The following is a 25,470-nucleotide window of genomic DNA, read 5'->3' as shown; positions in this document are numbered from 1 at the left end:
GTAAATTTAAAAACTGAGCACTATATTTCGGCTGGCCAAACCAGCCTTCTTCAGGTGTAGTGGGAATTCCCACTACACCTGAAGAAGGCTGGTTTGGCCAGCCGAAATATAGTGCTCAGTTTTTAAATTTACTTATCTACGTTGTATCGGTCTTGCCTCTATATTTATATCCTTATAGTAACCTATTCTGTGGAACCTGCATGGAGCGGTTACAGAGCCATTTCCCGCAGGTTAACGTTTAAGACAGGTTTGACTGTGTATAGGACGCTTGCAGAAATTGCCAGATTTTCACTTCATTTGTTCTTGTTCGATTAATTATGCTAAATGATGATAAGTTTGCTAAATATATGAGCGGAGGAAGAAACAAATCAGAAAAAACAATACTCTGCTGTTTTGGCAGAGGTTTGACTGTGTATAGGACGCTTGCAGAAATTGCCAGATTTTCACTTCATTTATTCTTGTTCGATTAAATGACGATAAGTTTGCTAAATATATGAGCGGAGGAAGAAACAAATTAGAAAAAACAATACTCTGCTGTTTTGGCTTTGTAAATTATTTCGGAATTAGTTGCACATCTAACCGGAATGGAAAGTTTTTGTTTGTACTTTATCTTTTGAATGTCTGTCGCTCAATAGTGTTTTTTTCTGGGGTATTTAGCAATGGAAATCGTGGCAAGATAACTCTTATTTCGTACTTTTAATTCCAAAATTTTCAGAATTGAACTGATGGAAATAGTAAGAATCTCTTGTTTCCAATTATTGATGAAATCATTGCTAAAGTGAGCTAATGCAATATGTGTATCAAGGTCGACAGCGCCCGCTGATTACTGTATCATTATGACGCAAATAGATAAAATGAGATAAATGCTACTTCTTGATAGACTCCTCTAATTTAAGATGCCATAATGTTTTGCAGTGCATTTCATTGTATTAAATATCCTTCATGGTTCGAAATTCTTAAATCAGGGAGATATTTTTCTTCTATCAGGTTTGTCACTGTTTACCCTATTTTATTATCCAACTACACTCCGTAGAGTACAAATAACGCCTACGACGGGTACAAATATCACGCGGTTTTTGTACTTCAGAGAACCGGTTACACAGGTTTTCTCGCATCGCACAAGCGATGAATTGGAGTTACAAAAACTGGCGGAGAATTAAAGTAATTTTTCTGACGAGGAAGAGTCGGAATGACTGGCGAATATTGATCCAAGTTTAACGGATATATCCAACGAAGAAAAGCAGTTAGACGACGATGAAATTTCATCATTTTGTAGAATAAAACAGAAACAGCAACCCGATAAAGTGCGAATTTCGTACTACTTCTGTCACGCATTCCCGTAAAGAAATGTCCGCAAAATTCGCCCGCACTCAAATTACAATTTGGCGTTTGGGATAATAAGTAGCTTATTAAACGTTTTGTTGTGTAGTATCGATGAGGATTTCTTACTCGTTATCTGTATTTTGACTCGCCCAACAGGCTCGTCAAGATACGGCACAACTCTTAAAAATACTCAGCGATACTACACAGTAAAACGTCTCACAAGATATATTAATTTCGTATGAATCAGAGCAGACATTAACCTCGCTAAAGTAATTTCGAGACAATCTGCTGTATCTTATGCATGGGTTGCATTTTATCACCCTCGTTGCTCAAGAACTGAATTGTAAGAAGCATCCAATTCAGTTTGGATTGGCGGACTAGCTTAGATAACTTAGCCCCAGTCTCTCTCCAATGGCTATATCGTGTTGAGGAGGATAGGAATACTAGTCCTTCCACGTGGAAATTACTGCCGAAGTGAATTTTGGGGGAATTTCTTCGACATTTTGCAAACAGCAGAAAAATAAGTACTGCGAGTCAGAAGAAAATGAGGAAAACATTGAGAACACACATGACAATTTCCTTGTCATATTCCTAATCATCAAGAACAAACAAAAACCTCACGAACATGACGCATTCATAAAAAACAAGTCAACGCCGTGTAGGAAGACCTGTTTTGTCTTGTCATGACTGATGGTCAAAGAAATACTTTTAAGTTCCCATTGGGATTTAGCCACACGCATAGGGCCGGCTATGTACAACAGGTTTAACCCAAACCGCGGTTTTACGCAAGGAGTGGGCCTCGAAGAATCTCTGTAAGAGGGTTAATTTTATTAGTTAAAGAGATGTCCTTTCACCATTAGCTTTCGGCCCCCTTGACACTGTTTAGAAAAATAGATATTCATATAAACTGATTCAGATAAACTGAAGATGGCTTAGAACGAGTTTTGTTAAACAAAGGCAAAACTTTGTTTAAATGCCGGACTAGCCAATGGACCCTACGACATTGCTTATTCAATAAGTGTACAGTACGTGTGTCACTTATGAAAACTCTTCACCTATTTTTTTTTTTTTTTATCTTTGTATTGAGCATCAGATCTCCCATCATTCGACTTCTATTTAATCAAATGTCACGACCCTGTTTACTTTGTTTTCGATACGGTAAATGAAAGATACATAAAGATACGTACTATCTTCGTTACAATATTTAGTTTTAAGCTTTCACTTACCGCCTGATGCAATTACATGTATTTGATCCATCGTGGGCGATATGGAGAGCAGAGAAAACGATAGAAAATCAACCATTATAACACAATGTTCAGTTCAACTATAATTTATAATTATGGCATGTTAACTTAGTTTTTTTTTTTTTTTTTTTCACAAACTGTTTTCGAGATAAGTCTTTTATTTTTCTCTTACAACGAATGGTATTAAAAAGTCAAACTCTCACCCTCATCTTCTCATGCACGTTTGCGGTATTTAGGGATGATTATGGAAAGTGGAGCAGCAACAAATATAAACAAGTAAATTATTAACTTTAGTAGTCTAATCAAGTCACTCACAGGCTAGTTTATTTCACCAGTGCGGCACATGAGTAGAGAAATACAAAACAACAATAAAGTTAGGGAGACTAGATAAAAAAAATTACTGAACCAATAAATGAATATGTGACGATCAATTTGAAACTTCAAAATCCCTCCGGGCATTTGAACCTTTGAAGATTGGTTTGTTTAAATTTCCGGCCCCAGGACCAAAATTGTGTTCAAATTCCCCATCCAAGTGCTGGATTTGATTGTGAATATTATTCCTACATGCCTACCAGGCGTTAGAGCCTTGATTTAAATTTCTCACCTTTACTCAACTCCATATTAAAAGGTAAAACACTTGTATTCTGCTGGAAAGACTTGAAACTTCCGGTTTAAACTCCCCACCCAAACCAGGCAAGCCTCAAATTTCCCTACATTAGGGCACGGACGGCAGTCAAATGCTCATGGGTCGCACGGCGGGATGTTGAAGCTTCGAATTAATCGACGCATTAATCAATAAATGAATAAAAACAAATAACTAGATAACTAAAATAGCACGCCATTTAGACCACAAATATTTTAAAGCATCTATTGAATACGAAATTTTCTTAACAGAAGAGCACCAAGTATCCAAGACTTTCCCCGAAAACAAGCTTCGTTAAGTTAATTACTCGATGATTATCTAGACAGAGCTCAGCGACATACGAACATGAGACACTGATTATTATTTAACAATTGGTTCATGCTTTAGCGTGCACTATCGAGTTATGGAGCACGCGGGAAGTTTGGAGAGCACGAAAGAAGCGTAAGAGTTGCCCGAGGCGATAGCCGAGAGAAACTCTAGCTTCTTGAGTGCTCTCCAAACTTCCCACGTGCTCCATAACTCGATGGTGCATAGCTGAAAGCATTAAACAATTGTTTTAGAACATAGCCGGTGGAATTGTGCATCAAATCCGACGCGAAAAACGGACAACAATATCAGTTGAAGCGAATCGTGACGGCGCTGTTTCCGAGTCTCCTTTTCCTTTGTTTTTCTCTCTTTCTGCCTCATTTAAGAGCTCTAGCCCAAGGGAAAAGGTCGAAACATTGTCTTCGTTTTCGGACTGGTAGGCCGAGTTTCTGTTTGTATCCATTATTGTCGCGAAATATATTATTTTTCCCTGCGCTAACCATGGCCGCTCGCGCGAAAAAAAAAGTTCTGGCGAAGTCGGATTTGCTGACGCTATCAGCGTGCACTATCGGGATTTTGAGCACGCTCACGTATAATGAATTTAATTGCGCGACTCTACTAGCTATGTTCTAAAATTATATCTAAATATATATTACTGTTTTTTCCCACATTCCTAAGATGGCACCGTTTTGACATCTCTTTTGTAGAGAATAAAGAGGAAAAACTACTCGCTAAATTTCGTATGAAGTTGAGTAGATGCCACAACACACAGCCAATCCTAGTCTCTTTACCTAATTCAAGCTATAATTCGCTATTCAAAACAAAGCAAAAGCGAAATCAAAGGAGTCCTGAAGGGAGTGTAAAGCAAAATTATTCAGCAAAGTATTGGATTCATTGTACAATCTTGAAACATGACTTGTTTTCCGAGCCGATACACAGATCTTGATTTCTTAATGAAGTGCAGCATCTCTTGATCTTTTCTTTTGTCTCTATCGGCATTCAGCTGGTAGAAAGGGTACAGACTGGGGGTGGTCAGCAGCTTTTTGGTCATGTGACATGTGTAGTAACATTTTCATTAAGAAAACTAAGTAGCACTTACTTCCTGATATTTCCATGGCGCAGTACATAAAAAAAAGACATAGGAAAGAACGAAAGAAAAGTGAAATTCACCGTTAATTACACGATCGTGCATCATCATGTTAAAAAAAAAAAAGAAAGAAACCAAAAAAAAAAGGCATAGAACAGAAGGGAAATTATTGAGCTATTTCCTATACAATGTAAGATTAATTAAATGGCATTCACCGGTAATTACACGGACGTACATGTTAAAAAAAAAAAGAGCATAGAAAACTGGGGAAAGTACAAAGTTATTTCCTATGCAATGTCAGAAAATTAATCAAATGTATTTGAATGCTTTTCATTTTAAGGGGAGGAAACACACTCGGTTTTTTAATTTTTTTTTTCCCTACACTCATTCAACGTTGTCAAAAGAGTTTATATTCTCTTGACGTGGTACATGCACTTTTTATACTCCCCTGAGTTTAGTAATAAATCCCAAGCAGTGTGAAAGACGTCAAATTTCACTCGTTTTCAATACTTGATTTCAACGCTAAATGACATGAGGAAAACATTTCGAATTAATTCAGGTGAATGTTTGGTATACTTGGGACGGTCCAAAATTTGTTTTGAAAGAAAAAAAGGTTTGAAACAGATTCCACGCCCATACAGGTAAATGCCCCAAGTAACTAGCTGTAAGGCTTTTCTTTGACAAAGTGTGATTAACATTGTACTGAAACAGTTAAAGAAAAGTATAAATGAAATAGAATATATGGAAATGATTAAATAAGCGAACGCATAAAGCAGATAAATGTATAAAGATAAAAAAAGAACACTTACGCTGAGCTATCATTTCCACATGAATGATTCGAAAATAATACAAAGAAAGAAAATAATCTCAAATTCAATATATATATTTAGTGGCTAAGATTTGCTCTACTCTTGACTTTTGCAAATTAAAACAAACAAATACAATAACATCGACTCAAATGGCAGCTGAACTGAGAAAATCATCCTATGTAGTCAGTAGATATAACTACTGGAACAGCCTTCATTTTCTCTAATTGGTTCATATTCAGTACATAATTATTATTATTTAACAACTAAAGAAAGAAAGGAGGAAAGAAAGAAAGAAAGAAGAAAGAAGGGAAGAAAGAAAGAAAGAGAGAAAGAAAGGAGGAAAGAAGAGGAGAGAGAGAGAGAGAGAGAGAGAGAGAGAGAGAGAGAGAGAGAGAGAGAGAGAGAGAGAGAGAGAGAGAGAGAGAGAGAGAGAGAGAGAGAGAGAGAGAGAGAGAGAGAGAGGGAGAGAGAGAAAGAGAGAGTATAGAAAGAAAGAAGAAGAAGAGAAAAAGACGAAGAGACGGCTCCCAGTATTTGTTTGCATCCCGACATGGTTATCACAGCCCGACTTGAATGACAGTGAGCCATCGACCCGAGGAAAGGAAGACTATAATATAAGACAACAGTGGTCATAGTAATAAAACAAACTTACGGCACTGCTGTTCATCTGAGTTATCACCACAGTTGTCTCCATCGTAACAACGGAAAAATTTACTAAGACACTTTCCATTTGCACAGGCGAACTCATAGTTCTCACACCTTCCTGTACAATAATACAAATAACTTCGATTCAAAGACAAGAATATTGGGCCTGTGCATCAAAGAAAATGGAGAGCACTCACATAACCGGAAACAATCCAAATGAATTAAACCAGAGACCCATTACTTGGAGCGTTCAACTCCCACACTGAGCCTATGTCAAGGCATTTGCACGGAACGGTTTATTTCAGACTATCTTTTCCAGGGAAATAATTAGAATTTAACTACTAGCTAATCGTGATTGGTCGAAGAGCTTACGTGGCCGGCCGGGGAATCCCATACTGCGGTAATTCAAACTAAAAATAGATTTTTCTATTGAAAACATCGTGAGAAAACAAAGGTCAGTTGAACGCTCGAAGAAATGGCTCCTAATTAAACAAGTTCCTTAGTTGTCAAGTCAAAACTTGGTGGTTGGATCAAAATGCAACTTTCAGCTTTAACCCTCCTCCCCCCTCCCCCCCTCCCCCCCATCATTCCACGAACTAGTAATTGTCGTGATAAACAATGAATCTGAAGCTTCACAGAAAGTTTACCCTTTTGAAAGATTGGTAAAGTTTGCCAATAAGGACGCCTGAAGTTAACATTTAAACTAAATATGGTTTGTTTTATCTCATCTCAATCCATTATATACGATGAAAGAGATCCGTTATTCTTCTTTTTATTTTTTCTTCACTTCGCTCTATTCTCTCCAATTGCATTCTACTTGATTGATCTACGCTTTTCTCCCTTGACCTGACATTGCAAAAATTTCAATGTTATTGCAACAATAGTCGTACTAATGGCAACTGGAAGACTTTAGAATTTATTCTCCCACCATTACTAACAATTCCGGTTACGACGAATCCGCGCAGCGTCAGCTATGCTTCCTGTGAATCTAACATGGTGGCTGTTCGTAAGAAGCCGGAGTGTCGATAAAATCGATTGCGTACATCTCCACACCTCGGAAGGGGCCGAAAACTTACCCTTCAACGCACAACGTTAAAAGAATAATATATCGGCGAAAGGTTCGCAATGTGACTATTAACAGACCTTCGAAGAAAGAAATAACTGAATACGGGTTTTCCGTATATATTTTGAAATTTTCACTTAAGAGGCTACCTACAACGATTAATAACCTGATGGATTGTTTGAAGTCCAATGTGGAAATACATGCGAAGTTTAAAAAAAAAGTGCCGGTGTTTTGTTTATTTATTTACTTATTGTTTTATTTGCCGGTTTAAGATGTACTTGACCTTCAAGTCAGGAATAGTCTGGTTTTACCTTCAATCCATGATTTTCTTCTGAAATCGCGTTTAGAATTGCTACGTAAACGATTGCCATGCCAGTGCATTGACAGGGATGAAAATCGTCTGCGCATGCGTGGCGTGAGCGTGTTGATGTTGTCGTCGGCGAGTTGTTCGATCGTCTGATCAAGGAAATGTCGGCGAAATTTAAACTGTGTATTCGTGGACATATTTTGCCTTTCAGGCTCGAATGTAAGGACGCTATTTGAAAATAATTTCTGTAAACTGAACTCGTCGACATGTTGAACGTATTATTTTTGGGAAATGTTCATTTGCTTGTTCAAGAGCCACCTTTCAGTACTCGGCAAGGAAACACATTGCAAGCTTAATTTTTTGGAGTAAAATTTACCTCCATTTTAGATAATAAGCTAATTAAGATTCAAATTGATAGAAGGTAAATAATACTATGCTTTGGTAATAAATGTGAATCTCGAAAAAAAATGGGACATATTTTTATCAAGGCGAAGCGAAAGCACACCCATCCTACACAGTGTTACATGAAAAAGTCAAAACGCTGCAAAATATCGCGTTACCCCATGCATATCGCTCTCACTGGAACTTAACATTCGTTGAAGTCCAAAGAGTGTATTGGAAATGAGTTATATCCATATGGTATGGGAAGAGCTCCTATGAATACTGCCACTCAACAAAAGCCTCATGAAACCCATTGTTCTCGTGGATGTGCTACCAAAAAGAAAAATTCCTAAGAAAGTTGGAATAAGTACAATGGTGTGAAGGTGTAGTCTGATCGTCCGGGTGAGTGTAGTCCTAAGAAGGACTGTTGTCGGTGGCAGTGACTGACGTTTCGACAACCTGTGCGGAAGTCATCATCAGAGTCAAGTGAATGATTGTTGTCAGTAGAATGTTCTTATTCCAGTTCGTGTGAAATGATCGGTTGATTTTACCGTGATGTTATTGGCTGTAAGACTCAAGTGACGTAAGTCGGTCGTGATTGGTCTGTTTCGGTCTGTCGGTAAAGCTAGGTTGTTCTTTTTCGGTCGTTTGTGATGTTTATGTCGTGAATGAGTCGTTTGTATGGGGCGGGTAGTTGTTGACATCTGTTTAGGGGAGTCTGTTCTAAGTTAGTAAACCAGCTTTCCAGAGTCAGTCGTTGAAAATAGTCAGTGCTGTAGGTTAGGCATTGCGCAGAGTCCCAGTCAATGTTGTGGTTGGTAAGTCAGTTACTAACCAACGTTAAAGACAAAGACGAACCGAGGAACAGACAGGGAACGATTTATAAGATCAATTGTTCCGACTGCCAAGCCTCCTACATCGGTGAGACTGGCAGAAACCTCACAACAAGACTGACTGAACACATACGGGTGACGAGGAAAGGTGATGTCAGCAATCACATTGCTGAACACCATCGACTTACCATGATGAAATGATGAAAATAGAAGGTTAGTTGTTCAATAGAGAATTTGCACTGAGGGACCTACAAACTGCGAGGCAGTTATGTCAGTCATTAGGCAGCATTAAAATAAAAACTATCAGTAGTTCAATTGGGTACTAGCATTGAAGGTCCACACTTCCACACTTTTATTTTATTTTCTTATATATCTACAAGGTATTCCTTTGACCTGCAGATAGTGGGTCAAATTTTTCTTAACTTAATATAATTACACCGGAAATGAAATGAAAATGAAGAAATACAAAATAAAAAGACAAAAAGATACACAAGAAAAGAAAAAAAGGAAAATGAAAGATTTTCATTGCAAAAGACTCCATAAAGAAAGCTTTATTCTCTAGAACATTGGAAAGAGCCCTTTTTCTTCTTTGTTTGTTGGTTTTTTTTAAAGATTTTTTTGACAAATTTGTTTATTCATTATTTTTATATTCAATTTGCAGCCACTTTAAGGCAGTACAAAAATTTAATTATAATAATAGTAATAATAAGGAAGGTTAGAATGAAATAAGATGAGATAGTCATAATCAAAGGAAAAGGAATGAGGGAGATGAGTAACATGTTGGTTAGTATTAGAAGTAGGTGGTAAAAGGAATAGAAGAGGTTAGGTATAGGGAGCCGAAAAAAGTCTTATTTGAGTTAAAAAAAGTTTGAACTGAATATTTTGATTGATATGATGGGGGGTGGGAGTTAAGGATGGGTTGGTCTGAGCTGGTTTGGATTGACAATTGGTTTACTGGTATCTGTCTTGAATTTGAATGGTGATAATAACAGACACAAAAGTAAATTCCAAAATAATTTAATTTTATGAAAACTTAACTAAGCTATTTTGACAACACAGTAAATAATGGAACTATTGCAAGATATTGATGAGAGAAAACTTCCCTCTCTCCAAATTATTAGCTTAATTAAAATAGTGGAAGTTTACCTATGTAAAATTAACAGTAATTCGTTTTGCAATGATAGATATTTAACTTTGGTTAAAAAATAAATGGCTTCTTTTTTTCGTAATTTTTCCAGTCCTAAAGAGCCACTTTCCTAGATTTAAATCAAAACAAAACCAAATGCATGATTTTGAGTCAACATAGTTCACAACGAAATCCATTTGTTATCGCCATACTTCAGTCTCCTTCGGCACTTTGTTAAAATGTTATTTCACAGGCGTGGTGTGACGCCTGTGAAATAACATTTTAACAAAGTGCCGAAGGAGACTGAAGATGGCGATAACAAATGGATTTCGTTGTGAACTATGATTGATATTTCGCTTTCTTTCTTCCCTCTATGTCTAAAATTTCGAAAAGGCTCACGGGAATTAAGTTTAATTAATTGGAATGTCGGTCGGAAAACGACGATGAGCAGCGACTACCTTGCTTTTCGAATTTCGATCGTTCGACGATGTACCCTGCTGGCAGAGGCGTTTATTTGTTAACATCCCCTACGGTACACGTAAACCGTAGGGGAAGTTAACAAATAAACGCCTCTGCCAGCAGGATATCAACGATGAGGTCAACAAACTGGAGTTTCTTCTGGAATGTTCACAGCTCTTGCCAAACCAAGTGGCAGGGGCTTAGAAGTGCCGTAAAAAGCTTCTTTACTCTTCCTTGTTTTACCGACGAAACAACATTTTGCATGAACGGACGAAAAAGTGATCAGAAAAAGCCAACACGACACTGTAAACGTTGCCGCAAATTGAGCCAGTTCGCAACCGTATTGAAGCTTTGCACAAAAGACCATTTTTCGGCGCGAGAACAATTTTTGTAGAATTTGTACTCCCTCTCAATTTTTTAAAATTATTTTCTTCTTTTCAAAAATGAGAATTAAAACCTTATCTTTTTAACGGCTTCCTTGTTTTTAAACATTTGTAACGGCTGTTCATTTCACGCAAAATTTATTGAGTTTAAATAAGCACGCGTCCGAGCCCGCGCTTCTTACCTCGGGTCTCTGGCGCATGCGCAGACGTTTTTCATCCCTGTCTCCGAAACTAGTAGTGTCTCTGGAGAAATTGTGCTTCGAACGAGTGCTGAATCTCTGGAAGAAAGTTGATATTGCGGTAGAAGCTTTTTTTCTTTCTCGCAAGGCCCAGGATTTGTTTTGCTTTCTTTGCAAAGGGAAACGACGGAGCAAACAATTCGCTATGGGCCTCCACTCCGGCGAGGAAGTACCAATCACAGGAATACAGGTATCGATCTGTTTCTAATTTTTTGCTTTTCAGTGTATCTTTGCCAGCTATAAAGGCTTAGACGGGTCGCTTACCTTGATACAAAGCAAAGGAAAATTTTTTTTTTTTTTTTTACCTTAAATAGTGTTATTTACAGTAGTACACAGACAGCAGTCGTTATAATGGCATCTCGCTGCGGCAAAAGTACAGGAAAAATAGGTGTCCTAGCACAGTTGCCATGTTTTTGCCCTCCTTACTCCCAACTACCAAACAAATATACCTCCGTTGACCGTCAACTCAACGATCGACGCTGCGGGCACGAAAATTTAAGTTTTTTCTTTGGCCTCAACAGTGGCTATTTCATAATTATGGTTGTTTCTGTTGAATTATACAGTGGTTTACTCTTGTTGGTGGCTAATACGGAAAGAAAGACTTAAAGGGTAAATCGCGTTCTATATTACAAAATATGGAAAGTAAAAAAGTTATTTTTACTGGTCGTAAATTTTTGGTTACTGATAAAGGTTTAAAACCATTTCTAAAACTAAGAGACCCAAATTTACCTGTTGACGTTAACCGAGTTATTTTAGAAAATTTAGAATCGGATTCTATGAAATTGAATGGAAGAAGTTATCGTTAGCATCTAGATTTTAAAGAATGCTTTTGCTTGTCCAGATAAAAGTGTTTGTGAACTTAATAATTGTATCATGAATTATGTATTCATGGTAAAGGAAAAGATATTCGTTTGTCAGTGGTGTTACCCAAAAGATTGTCCTGAAGAACTTTCTATTGTTGAATATGATCCATCTAATAATAATGCTGCTGCTACTTATAGATTTGTTTATGAATGTTTTAATGGTTTGATTCCAATAGGAAAGAAAATTGATTTTAGAGATAAAGATCAGAGTAACTTGAGACTAGATAATTCAAATATTTCTTCTGGAAAAGGATGCTTAGAAAATCTTACAACACAAATTGAATATGATAAGTGGTTAAAAATTGTATGTACTGATTGTATGGCAAGATGGATTTTCTGCAATTTGATAAAAATACTCATACGAATGATAATGAGAAATAGGAAAATATGTGTGAAGTCCTACAGTTGAAGGTTTCAATAATTTTATGAGTCTAAATGATGTTAAAAAATGGTATCTATTTTGAAAAGAATGTATGTAAATGTGGTGGAAATGTGTTGAATAATAATGACAAGAGTTTTATTCAATTACAAGGTAACAAAGTTGCTGTGATTAAGCAGTGTTTGATTGATAATGAGATTGTTTCTGAAGATGATGTTGTATGTTATAGGGTGTGAAATGTATGTAAAACTAATTTATATTGTTAAAATAATTTATAGTATGTGTTATTATGATAATTATTCACCTTGGATTGAAAAATAGCAAGTAATTGTGGTGTTTGTAGACAGATTTTGAAAAAGAAGATTGAAAAGACTGAGATGAGAAAAGAAATTGAAAAAAATTAATATGTGGTGATAATATTTATGAAGGTTTAATTGATTTTGGAGAATATGTTTGTCTTTTTTGTATGGATATACCGTAGTTATTCGGTTATAAGGCGCACGGTTTTTTGAAGAAAAATCTCTCTTCGGGTGGCAAGTTAGTGCTAAAATTGAGGTGCGTCTTATAGCCAAGTATTTTCATGTAACAAAATCTTAAGATCACAATTTGATAAAAACTTACAGTTTAAAAGAAACTTAGTGTTGGTCATTGACTTTTATCTATTTGGTGGTTCTGAAAAGAACAGGGGTGGCTCTGAAAAGAGCCGTTGTGGTGGTTGTTGTTGTTTGTCTAGTCTCGGCTAGTATTCTCGCTCACTGTCCGTATCGAACTCGTTCTCTAACTCGTCGTCTGCTTCATCAGCTCCAGCTCCTTCTTCTTCCCACACAGCTTCATCCTCGGTGCCGTCCATAGCGTTTGAAATTCCACAGGACTTGAAGGATTTGGCAACTAAATCGGCGGGTATCTCTTGCCAAGCTTTGTGTATCCACTGTAAAACAAGTTGTTTACTCGGCGCTCGCTTTTTCCCCGAAGGAGTGTAAGTAAACGGACCGTTCACCATCCAAGCAACCGTGAAACTTTGCTTGTCGGCGCCGCATGACAACACTGGGACTGTTCTGCTACTGAGTTTTAAACGTATGCGTTGTATGTTTATCATTACAGGTGTGAACTTTTAGCTTTTGTTTTTACATATATCATTGAATGTGTGACTTTTTCGCCTTTTTTTACATTAATAAAAAGACTTCACATGCCAATTGTGTAAGGATAATTGTATTCTCATTTATCACGTCCTTCTGTTACCTACGGTAACTCTCAATTTTTGGGTGCGTCTTATAACCGAGTATTTTCACGTAACTTTCAGTCTGAAAACTTACCGTCATTAAATTGCTAAGTTTGGGGTGCGTCTTATAACCGAGTGCGCCTTATAACCGAATAACTACGGTACTTGTTGAATATGAAGATGATAAAGAGGTTTGCTGCTTAAATTCTTATATACAATGTGTTGGTTATCAATTCGTTTGTGTTGAATGTGGTTTTGTTGAAGGATACGGACTTGTGAATGAATTCATCGACTACCAAATTCAAGTTCAGGAAAAAGAGTATTTAATTCACAGAAAGTATCGTATTGAGAGAATAATAAATTATTTGACATTGAAAGAGAATATAATATTCAGATCAACAGAGACATCATCAAGAGAATAGAAAAAGTGTTTTTTGTTCTTGATGAATGGAAGGGGAAAAAAGAAAAGAACGATCAACATGAAATTTGTGATAAACAATATTTTCTCTTTGATTGGTATTAAGGCTCATATTGAAGTAACCAAATGGAAGAAAATGATGAAAAAATATGAGCAATTTTGGAATCAGGCTTTAGAAGAAAGAGGAGATAATATAAATTCTTTTTTGTGCTGAATTTTTTTCTGTATCTGTTTTCATATTTGTCATGTATCTGACTATGTTTTCAAGTATTGGTAGTTTCGTTTGGTTCAGAAATTGTTTGTTGTTGAAGTTGGAATCAAGCGCATATGATCTCATTTCATTCAACATTTTTTCATATGATGTGAATGTGAATTTGCACATTAATATTTGATTTTTCTTGGATAATAATTATTTTTCATTTTTGTGTATGCTGTCAATACTACGCCTGATCCAGTGATTGAACTGAGAACTATTGGGTTGAGTGTATGCTAGCTCCAGCAATTATCCCACTTACAATGAGAATAAAACTGGTTATTTCACAAATCAAGTTCACTTGCTTGAGATGTTTGAAAGTTCTTTTCAATAAACAGTATTTTTTACGATAGAATTTGTAAAGGTTTTCAAGTTCTGTTCTTGTGTCTTTATCTAATTCAGAATTGATATGGTTGAAGTTTATGATAGATAATGTGATCATTGGTTTTAAATCATTTCTTGTTGTCAAACATTTTGTTGTTGGTATGTAATTTGTTTGTATTCAATTAATGATTCCTGAGTATGCTTTGCATGGACTGAATTGATTTTTTTTTGTAAGCGGTAGTGTTCAATGAACTGCCATCTTTTCCAAATACGAAAGTGAAAATCATTACATCGTTGTTGACATCAATCATCTTCACTTAAATAACCATGAATGAAAAATTTATAAAGACCTGTTTTTTTAAATAAGTTATATATATAATCGATCATTGTGTAAATTCCATCATGGTCATTTTCGTAATTGATTATATATGAATTACTTCCTAGTTTTTTTTTTTATTAATTTATTATTTATATGAGAATGATCCTTCGCAGTAAAGCACTATTTGAGCAATAGTGAAAATCAGACCTGAAAAAAATTTCAGGCCTGTACGGGACTCGAACCACTGACCTCTGCGATACTAGTGCAGCGCTCTACCAATTGAGCTAACAAGCCAACTGGGAGCAGGCCATCAAATTAATTCGATATAAACCCGTAGATGATAAATCAAACAACAACAAACATATGAAACATATGTGTGAACTGCGGTTATGAGACGTATATGAGAATGATCCTTCGCAGTAAAGCACTATTTGAGCAATAGTGAAAATCAGACCTGAAAAAAATTTTTTTCAGGTCTGATTTTCACTATTGCTCAAATAGTGCTTTACTGCGAAGGATCATTCTCATATACGTCTCATAACCGCAGTTCACACATATGTTTCATATGTTTGTTGTTGTTTAATTTATTATTTGTTTGGTAAATTATGAAAGTTTTTGGCATAATTATTATTTTTTAGTTTTAGCTTCATCATCATCAGAAAATGAATTTGGTAAATTTAAAATGTGTTTTGGTCTGGCATCAAAAGATGGGGTTAAAGTAGAAGTTGCATAAGATGGTCTTTTTGCATTTAATGTAATTTGACTGTATTTATTTAATGTAGACTGCAATATTTCATATATTTTTTCTTCAATAATAGCATGAAAATCTTGGTATGAAATTGCAACTAAACTGCCTCTATTAGTCTTGCAGTATGCTTTTACAGAATTTTGTGATGAAACAGAAATCATGTTTTAAATGGCCGTACCACCCTTATTTTCATCTTCCAAAATGACTATTTTGAATCTTATTTCGTCATTTTCACCAAGTTCTTCTACATGAGAAACTGTGAATCTTGACCATCCTGATGCTGTGAAATTTTATCTATTGTACTCCATTAGCTCTGAAAATAACATGATCATCATACTCAAGTGTTGCTGTGATTCTAATTTTTCCATTTGAACAAATTTCATCCGCAAATGATTTAAAGAAACCAAACCTGTGAAAGCCGATTACATTAACTTGAGCTGCAGCTGTTGATGATTGAGTAATTTTTGACTTTTTACAAATCCTTCATAATGGTATACTGCATTTGGCTGGAACATAACATTTCATACTACATATTACTACAGTAGGCATGATTCATCAGCATCATTTCTCATAATTATGTTGTGCCTGCTTGAAATCAAATTTGTCTTTCTGTACAGTACCAGTGTTTGTGTCTAGAAATGAAGAATTGTTGGTCCAACATCTTTTGCATGAGAAATTGTGTAAATTCAACAAGATTCTTCAAATGCAGGCTCCTGTTGATATCTGGTGATTGATTAAACTATTGTGCTTCTTTGATTATTGCAATATTGTCTGCAGCTGCAAATTGCGCATTAATTATCTGCTCTTTTGCTGACATAAAAATCAGTTTCAAAATGCACGTTATACCTGTCAGAACCATTGCGAATATTGATGTTGTCGACATTGACTTCATTATTTTTGCTATTTCCCAACCTTTTCCTTGAATGACAGGTTTTTTTTTTATCCCTGTGCCTTTTTTACTGAATTTATCCTAAATTTTTTCACCGACAACTTGACTGTCCAGTTTTTTCACCAACTTTTTCAGCACACTTTTCTGCAACTTATGTTGAAGCCTTTTATCGAATATTCTGTGCTGTTTTTCTGGCTACTGCACTTGCTATTTTGGAAAATAAATCACTTAAACCTTCACCAGTTTGATGAATGTTGTATGTTCCAGTGTCTCTGTTTTTGGTATGTCTCTGCATATTATATGTATACTATCAATCTTCTCTTTGAAAGACCAAAGTTAGAGATACAGTACGTAGTTCCATTCAAATCGATCGGTCTGTTGTTCATCTGTGAAATACAAACTAATTGGTTCCAATTTTTTTCATTCTTGGTTCAACTGGAAATGGAAAACTGAGAGGATTAGGTTGCTGATGTCAATTGTTAAAAGTGAACTTATTCTATTGATAACGCTTTTCAGAAAATACATTTGCTTTCAATAGAATAGCATCAATTCCATTTGTAATATTTAGCACTTTATTTCCATAAGAAGTCACTGGGGGTATTTTCTAGTCAAAACTAAGCAAAATATTGAAATCACCTTCTCTGAGATCTACTCAAAATTTCTCTTCAGGACCAATCAAAACTCTAATCTTTCTGCACATAGTTGTATTTGAATCCCTGGTTCACTGTGTCCACTTGATTTCAAAATAGCATTAATACATAGATCAAGATCTTGATAATCAAAAGTTCCTTCTGGAAAAGTGATTGTATTCCAAGTCGATCCATCATCAGTGCTGTATTTTAATTTATTATTGTAACAGTTATACTTTGTTGCTGTACCAGCTGTAGCTCGTGCTGAGTGAATTAACAGCATGCAATGCTATAGTTTGCTCTTTCATCCAAAAGAAAATCAGGAATAAGCTTGAATGTAAAATCATGAGTGACAAAGCCTTCAACTCCAGTCCCATTTGAAGAAAAACTCATAAATATTCTTTCCATGTATAATATGCCCATAATAATTAAAAAACTTTATGATATAATTAACAATTATTCCATGAGCGCGCGTTGGATATGAGATGATAGATAGCCAACGAGGCGTGTAGTGCCGAGTTGGCTATAATCATCTCATATCCAACAAGTACGAGTGGAATAATTGTTTTATTAAAAAAAACCGACCTCAAGATATAAGACAAGTCTTCTCGACTTTATTTTGTAAGAAGAAACCGGATGTTACAATGTACAGATATTAGATTATGGTATACAGTGCAGGTCAGAATAAAACGAACATCGCAGACGCAAACTTGACGCACGTCTGACGCGTCTCCGCGTATGCTCTAACGCGTCAGATACGCGTCAGTGCTGCGTGCGTGTATTCTTTTGTTATTCATGGCCCTAAGTTTGCTTTGTGGGGCAGTGTTTTGCAAAATAAGGAAATATCTTGATCTGAAAATGCGGCCGCCAACAAGAAAAAAATTTGCATAGTATGAAAACGGCTTATACTATTTTGCGAAACGAAACGAAACGAAACGAAACGAAATTGTACTATTTTGCGAAACGAAACGAAACGAAACGAAATTTTGCGAAATGGCGTTTTTTCGCCTTTAGTTAGCAAATATGTCCTCTTCGTCCGAAACAAAATGTTTCCACTAATATTATAATCAATATTTCTAAGAGCCTGGTCACCTCTCATTTCATTGACCATAGTAGAATTCGCTTCGCAAAGTAGTAATTTTGACAGAATTACTATTTTGCGAAATGGCGTTTTTTCACCTTTATTCAGCAAATATGTCCTCTTCGTCCGAAACAAAATGTTTCCACCAATAAAATGATCAATGTTTCTAAGAGCCTGGTCACCTCTCATTTTATTGACCATAACAGAACTCGTTTCGCAAAGTAGTAATTTTGACAGAATTACTATTTTGCGAAATGGCGTTTTTTCGCTTTTATTTAGCATATATGTCCTCCTCGTCCGAAACAAAATGTGTCCACTAATAAAATGATCAATATTTCTAAGAGCCTGGTCACCTTTCATTTTATTGACCAAAATAGAACTCGTTTCGCAAAGTAGTAATTTTGACAGAATTACTATTTTGCGAAATGGCGTTTTTTCGCCTTTATTTAGCAAATATGCCCTCCTCGTCCGAAACAAAATGTGTCCACTAATAAAATGATCAATATTTCTAAGAGCCTGGTCAACTCTCATTTTATTGACCATAACAGAACTCGTTTCGCAAAGTAGTAATTTTGACAGAATTACTATTTTGCGAAATGGCGTTTTTTCGCTTTTATTTAGCATATATGTCCTCCTCGTCCGAAACAAAATGTGTCCACTAATAAAATGGTCAATATTTCTAAGAGCCTGGTCACCTTTCATTTTATTGACCAAAATAGAACTCGTTTCGCAAAATAGTAATTTTGACAGAATTACTATTTTGCGAAATGGCGTTTTTTCGCCTTTATTTAGCAAATATGCCCTCCTCGTCCGAAACAAAATGTGTCCACTAATAAAATGATCAATATTTCTAAGAGCCTGGTCACCTCTCATTTTATTGACCATAACAGAACTCGTTTCGCAAAGTAGTAATTTTGACAGAATTACTATTTTGCGAAATGGCGTTTTTTCGCTTTTATTTAGCATATATGTCCTCCTCGTCCGAAACAAAATGTGTCCACTAATAAAATGATCAATATTTCTAAGAGCCTGGTCACCTTTCATTTTATTGACCAAAATAGAACTCGTTTCGCAAAATAGTAATTTTGACAGAATTACTATTTTGCGAAATGGCGTTTTTTCGCCTTTATTTAGCAAATATGCCCTCCTCGTCCGAAACAAAATGTGTCCACTAATAAAATGATCAATATTTCTAAGAGCCTGGTCACCTCTCAATTTATTGACCATAATAGAACTCGTTTCGCAAAGTAGTAATTTTGACAGAATTACTATTTTGCGAAATGGCGTTTTTTCACCTTTATTCAGCAAATATGTCCTCTTCCTCCGAAACAAAATGTTTCCACCAATAAAATGATCAATGTTTCTAAGAGCCTGGTCACCTCTCATTTTATTGACCATAGCAGAACTCGTTTCGCAAAGTAGTAATTTTGACAGAATTACTATTTTGCGAAATGGCGTTTTTTTCGCCTTTATTTAGCAAATATGCCCTCCTCGTCCGAAACAAAATGTGTCCACTAATAAAATGATCAATATTTCTAAGAGCCTGGTCACCTTTCATTTTATTGACCAAAATAGAACTCGTTTCGCAAAGTAGTAATTTTGACAGAATTACTATTTTGCGAAATGGCGTTTTTTCACCTTTATTCAGCAAATATGCCCTCCTCGTCCGAAACAAAATGTGTCCACTAATAAAATGATCAATATTTCTAAGAGCCTGGTCACCTCTCAATTTATTGACCATAATAGAACTCGTTTCGCAAAGTAGTAATTTTGACAGAATTACTATTTTGCGAAATGGCGTTTTTTCACCTTTATTCAGCAAATATGTCCTCTTCGTCCGAAACAAAATGTTTCCACCAATAAAATGATCAATATTTCTAAGAGCCTGGTCACCTCTCATTTTATTGACCATAACAGAACTCGTTTCGCAAAGTAGTAATTTTGACAGAATTACTATTTTGCGAAATGGCGTTTTTTCGCCTTTATTTAGCAAATATGCCCTCCTCGTCCGAAACAAAATGTTTCTACTAATAAAATGATCAATATTTCCAAGAGCCTGGTCGCCTCTCATTTTATTGACCAAAATAGAACTCGTTTCGCAAAGTAGTAATTTTGACAGAATTACTATTTTGCGAAATGGCGTTTTTTCACCTTTATTTAGCAAATATGTCCTCTTCGTCCGAAACAAAATATGTTCACTAATAAAATGCGCAACACAATCCCTGAAGTTAATTTACTAGTCGTGCTATTGATATCGCTGACTCGCACATTTCACGCCTTCTTAAGTGGTTAGTTTAAGGCCTGGAACAAAGTGTTATTCCTGTGGGAAATTAATTATTGGCTATAAATTTGTCACACATGCTGCCGCTGAATCAAAATTTGGCACCATAAAGAACTCATCGTACTTAAGATTTTAGATTGTAAATATTTAGTTAATAAGTCACGACGTATGTCATTAATTTAACTAGAAGTCGTAAATTATTGCAGAGTTGGTGGCCAGTGTTCTAATTATTTCTAACGCTTCACGTTTGGAATGACCGTCCATTGCAGTTAAGTAAAACATTAAGAGGAAAAATAACATTGCTGATGCCAAAAATAACTCGTGAAATATCTAAAATTATAATTTTAAACTTCGCGTGCATTCGAAAGTTAGGCCCAGTTCAAACGTCGATCGTTTCGTGAGCCAAACCAAATTTTAATTAAGGCCAACCCAAATTATTTAGAAGGACTCAATTGATTCAAACGCCGATCTTAATTCCAGCCGAACTCAATGAACACTTGATGTTTGGTCAAACTGCTAGGAAAATACGTTATAAGGTGACCAGAGGTGACCAGGCTCTTAGAAATATTGATCATTTTATTAGTGGAAACATTTTGTTTCGGACGAAGAGGACATATTTGCTAAATAAAGGTGAAAAAACGCCATTTCGCAAATAGTAATTCTGTCAAAATAACTACTTTGCGAAACGAGTTCTATTTTGGTCAATAAAAAAGAGGTGACCAGGCTCTTAGAAATATTGATCATTTTATTAGTAGAAACATTTTGTTTCGGACGAAGAGGACATATTTGCTAAATAAAGGTCAAAAAATGCCATTTCGCAAAATAGTAATTCTGTCAAATTTACTACTTTGCGAAACGAGTTCTGTTATGGTCAATAAAATGAGAGGTCACCAGGCTCTTAGAAACATTGATCATTTTATTAGTAGACACACATTTTGTTTCGGAAGAAGAGGATTTATTTGCTAAATAAAGGCGAAAAACGCCATTTCGCAAAATAGTAATTCTGTCAAAATTACTACTTTGCGAAACGAGTTCTATTTTGGTCAATAAAATGAGAGGTGACCAGGCTCTTAGAAATATTAATCATTTTATCAGTGTACACATTTTGTTTGGGACGAAGAGGACATATTTGCTAAATAAAGGTGAAAAAACCCCATTTCGCAAAATAGTAATTCTGTCAAAATTACTACTTTGCGAAACGAGTTCTGTTATGGTCAATAAAATGAGAGGTGACCAGGCTCTTAGAAATAATGATCATTTCATTAGTGGACACATTTTGTTTCGGAGGAAGAGGACATATTTGCTAAATAAAGGTGAAAAAACGCCATTTCGCAAAATAGTAATTCTGTCAAATTTACTACTTTGCGAAACGAGTTCTGTTATGGTCAATAAAATGAGAGGTGACCAGGCTCTTAGAAATATTGATTATTTTATTAGTGGAAACATTTTGTTTCGGACGAGGAGGGCATATTTGCTAAATAAAGGCGAAAAACGCCATTTCGCAAAATAGTAATTCTGTCAAAATTACTACTTTGCGAAACGAGTTCTATTATGGTCAATAAAATGAGAGGTGACCGGGCTCTAAGAAATATTGATCATTTTATTAGTGGACACATTTTGTTTCGGACGAAGAGGACATATTTGCTAAATAAAGGTGAAAAAACGCCATTTCGCAAAATAGTAATTCTGTCAAAATTACTACTTTGCGAAACGAGTTCTATTATGGTCAATAAAATGAGAGGTGACCAGGCTCTTAGAAATATTGATCATTTTATTAGTGGACACATTTTGTTTCGGACGAAGAGGACATATTTGCTAAATAAAGGTGAAAAAACGCCATTTCGCAAAATAGTAATTCTGTCAAAATTACTATTTTGCGAAACGAGTACTATTATGGTTGATAAAATGAGAGGTGATTAGGCTCTTAGAAATATTGATTATTTTATTAGTGGACACATATTGTTTCGGACGAAGAAGACATATTTACTAAATAAAGGCGAAAAAACGCCATTTCGCAAAATTTCGTTTCGTTTCGTTTCGTTTCGCAAAATAGTACAATTTCGTTTCGTTTCGTTTCGTTTCGTTTCGTTTCGCAAAATAGTATAAGCCTATGAAAACGTCAGTGAAAGCTGTCATATTTCAAATCTTGTTCGCTTCACAAATGACTCGTAGCTTGTTTATAAGGAAAAAGGAATTGTTTGTTCTGAATAAAGAAACCCAGACTTAATACTGAACCAAACTGCGTTTCAAACGTCCAAGTATTCTTTAATATTACTTTGAATTTTATGAATATCGCTCGCTCTTTCGCTTAAGGCGCTCGTTTCTCAGTTACCTCCGATGTAAACAATGTGTGACCTCTCACGTGAAAACCTTCCGAACGGTTAGCCGTTTTTAAACGGATAGCCGTTAAGTGGATTGGCACGCCTCAAGCCTATCCGTTCTAAAATATTCATCATCCGTTCGAGAAAATTAATCAGCCGTTCGAACGACTTGAGCCATCTGCTCAAGAAAGAAACACAAGGGCCTGATTACATGAGCCGGGCTGATTTCTTTTGTTTTGGTGTTCGCCAAAGCGTGAAAACAAAAGAAATCAGCCCGGCTAACCGGGCCAGCTCGGCTCATGTAATAAGGCCCTTACACCAGTTATTTTGACTGCTGTTCCAACAAGACAAGCCTTCATATTAATTCGCCACGCTTCGTTAAATGTAGCATGTCGTCATATTTACATTAGACAAACAGTCGTCACGTTTTTGTTCTTCGTTTCCTTCGAAAGGTTCTCCGTTGGAACGGCTCGACCTATCCGTTCAGAAAAGAAACAATCAGTTATTTCGGTGGCTGTTCCAAGGCAATACAAGACTTCAAAACTTCGTAAAATGAAGCATGCCGTCATGTTTACATTAGACAAACAATCATCAGCAGTGGTCACGTTTTTGTTCTTCGTCAAAAGTGGGCGGGATTTTGCTAGAACGCTCATGACTTTAGAATGGTTTGCAGTTTGTAACAGAGTTCTTTCCCTCTTTATAATTTTCGCGTGGCGCATAAGAGATCTAGAAAAAAATCGGTATGAGTGTTTTTACTTTTAATTGACTTTTTTAAATGACTTTTTTAAATGACAATGGTATGCAGTTTGAAAGAGATATTTCTACCTTTATAATTTTCGCGGCGCGCGCAAGAGATGGAGAAAAAATATTGGACCGAGTTTTTTTACATTGAAATGACTAAAGAATGGTTGCAGTTTGTAATAAAGAGTTCTTTCCCTCTTTAGAAGTTTCGCGGCGCGCGCAAAAGATCGAGTATAAAAACAACGGACCGACTGTTTTCACTTTGAAATGACTTTTGAATGGTTTGCAGTTTGTGACAGAGATATTTCCTTCTTTATAATTTTCGCGGCGCGCGCGAAAGATCGAGAAAAAATATTGGACCGATTGTTTTTACTTTGAAATTACTTTACAATGGTTTGCAGTTTATAACAAAGAGTTCTTTCCCTCTTTATACTTTTCGCAGCGTGTGCTAAAGATCGAGGAAAAAAAAACCGACCGACCGACCGACTGTTTTTACTTTGAAATGACTTTTGAACGGTTTGCAGTATGACAGAGATATCTCCTTCTTTATAATTTTCGCTGCGCGCGCAAAAGATCTATAAAGATTAATTGGACCTACTGTTGTTACTTTGAAATTACTTAACAATGGTTTGCAGTTTGTAACAAAGAGTTCTTTCCCTCTTTCTAATTTTAGCGGCGCGCAAAACACGGAAAAAAAAATTGGACCTACTTTTTTTACTTTGAAATGACTTCACAATGGTTTGCAGTTTGTAACAAAGAGTTCTTTCCCTCTTCATATTTATCGCGGCGCGCGCAAAAGATCGAGAAAATTAAAACTGACCTGCAGACTGTTTTTACTTTGAAATGACTTTTGAACGGTTTGCAGTTTCTGACAGAGATACATATCCAATACATATCCAACAAAGCCTTAACCATTTCTACAGCCTTTGAGATAAGACTTGTATATTTCATTTCATTGAGATCTCTAACTTCATGAGGCGTAAAGAGGTGACTTAAATAGCAAACTAACATGTTTTTAATCGAAGTTTTAACGCCGCGCAAAAAAATTACTTTTCTTAGCAAGCGGATGTTCAGTAAAGGTAAACAGTAGATTGATAAAATCACACCTCTTTTGACCTCTTTTGAATTTCCCAAACGGAATTCATTTCACTAGCCGTTTATCATCCGTTCTGAAAAAAATAATGCATCCGTTCGAGCGGCTTGGAAACTACATTCAGAAAAAAATTAACCCGCGTTCGAACGGCTTGTGCTACCGTTCAGAAGAAATTGCATGCGTTCCATCGGCTTCGGTAATCCATTCAGAAAAATTGTCCATCCGTTCAGAAAAAAAATCGTCATCTCTTTGAACGGCTTTTGCATAAATCCGTTGAGAAAAATCTTAAGCTTACAGTCGTCCGTTAGAATGGCCAAAGTTGTCCGTTTAGTATTCGGCCGGCTGTAAAAACAGTATCGCTTCTGCGCTGAAAGAGACCTGATAAAAACATTTTTTCAAGTGCACGGGTTCTGTCCTCGTGTACCGGTTCACAAGAGCCAATACAAAAGACCAAACAATACACATTATAACATAACCAAAGTAAAGCGCGCGCTCTGATTGGTCAATTTAGCGTCCCCCATTTGCCCATGGGTGTACGCTGCTGACGTGAGCAAATGCAAAGACTATTTTCCCGCGCGCGCTTGTTTTTTCTGGTCACGTAAGATTTGTTAAATAAAAGGGAACTCTTTAGCTACAATGTATCAATGTTATGTTATAAAACAAATGGTAAACACCACACCGTACACTATTGAGTTATGGATGCACTTGGGAGGTTTGCTAAGCACTCCCGCGTGCATCCATAACTCAATAGTGTACGCTGTGGTGTTTACCATTTGTTAAATAGCTAACCGATAACTCCTAAACAAAGAAAGAACAATGGTAATTCCCTTGTGAACCGGTACACCAGGACAGAACCAGTTCACGTGTTCCACAAATTAGTATACGTTCGAACTTGAAATCTGATCTTGTCACATCGGGAGACATTATGACGCCGAAAAAAGTCATCATGTTACCCAACATTCCACCCAAGACTATTTCTCGCGACAAGACTGTTTTGAAGATTAGCAGTTCGCGTCCGCCACATGCCGATGCGCCACGTTAATTTGATCTTTCAACTAAATTTA

The 25,470-nt window shown here is 36.1% G+C and overlaps 1 protein-coding gene and 1 long non-coding RNA gene across 2 annotated transcripts in view; one reads left to right on the top strand and one right to left on the bottom strand.

The window, feature by feature from the left end:
* Positions 1-2,874: 2,874 nt before the first annotated feature.
* LOC148731019 (uncharacterized) overlaps positions 2,875-25,470 on the bottom strand; it is a 43,420-nt gene continuing 20,824 nt past the window's right edge. The window contains exon 2 of the mRNA XM_088759766.1: positions 2,875-6,175. Within this exon, the coding sequence (XP_088615892.1) occupies positions 6,042-6,175 (134 nt within the window). The 3' untranslated portion in view covers positions 2,875-6,041. The remainder of the gene's footprint in view (positions 6,176-25,470) is intronic.
* Positions 10,805-23,511, top strand: LOC148731021 (uncharacterized). The gene is made up of 2 exons (XR_016001080.1): positions 10,805-11,038; positions 23,025-23,511. It is a non-coding gene; the product is annotated as an uncharacterized LOC148731021 (long non-coding RNA).

This window comes from Stylophora pistillata, chromosome 5 (genome assembly GCF_964205215.1).
Source record: "Stylophora pistillata chromosome 5, jaStyPist1.2, whole genome shotgun sequence".
NCBI lineage: Eukaryota > Metazoa > Cnidaria > Anthozoa > Scleractinia > Pocilloporidae > Stylophora > Stylophora pistillata.
The sequence above is the reverse complement of the archived record's forward strand: the minus strand, read 5'-3'. Positions and strand labels throughout refer to the sequence as shown.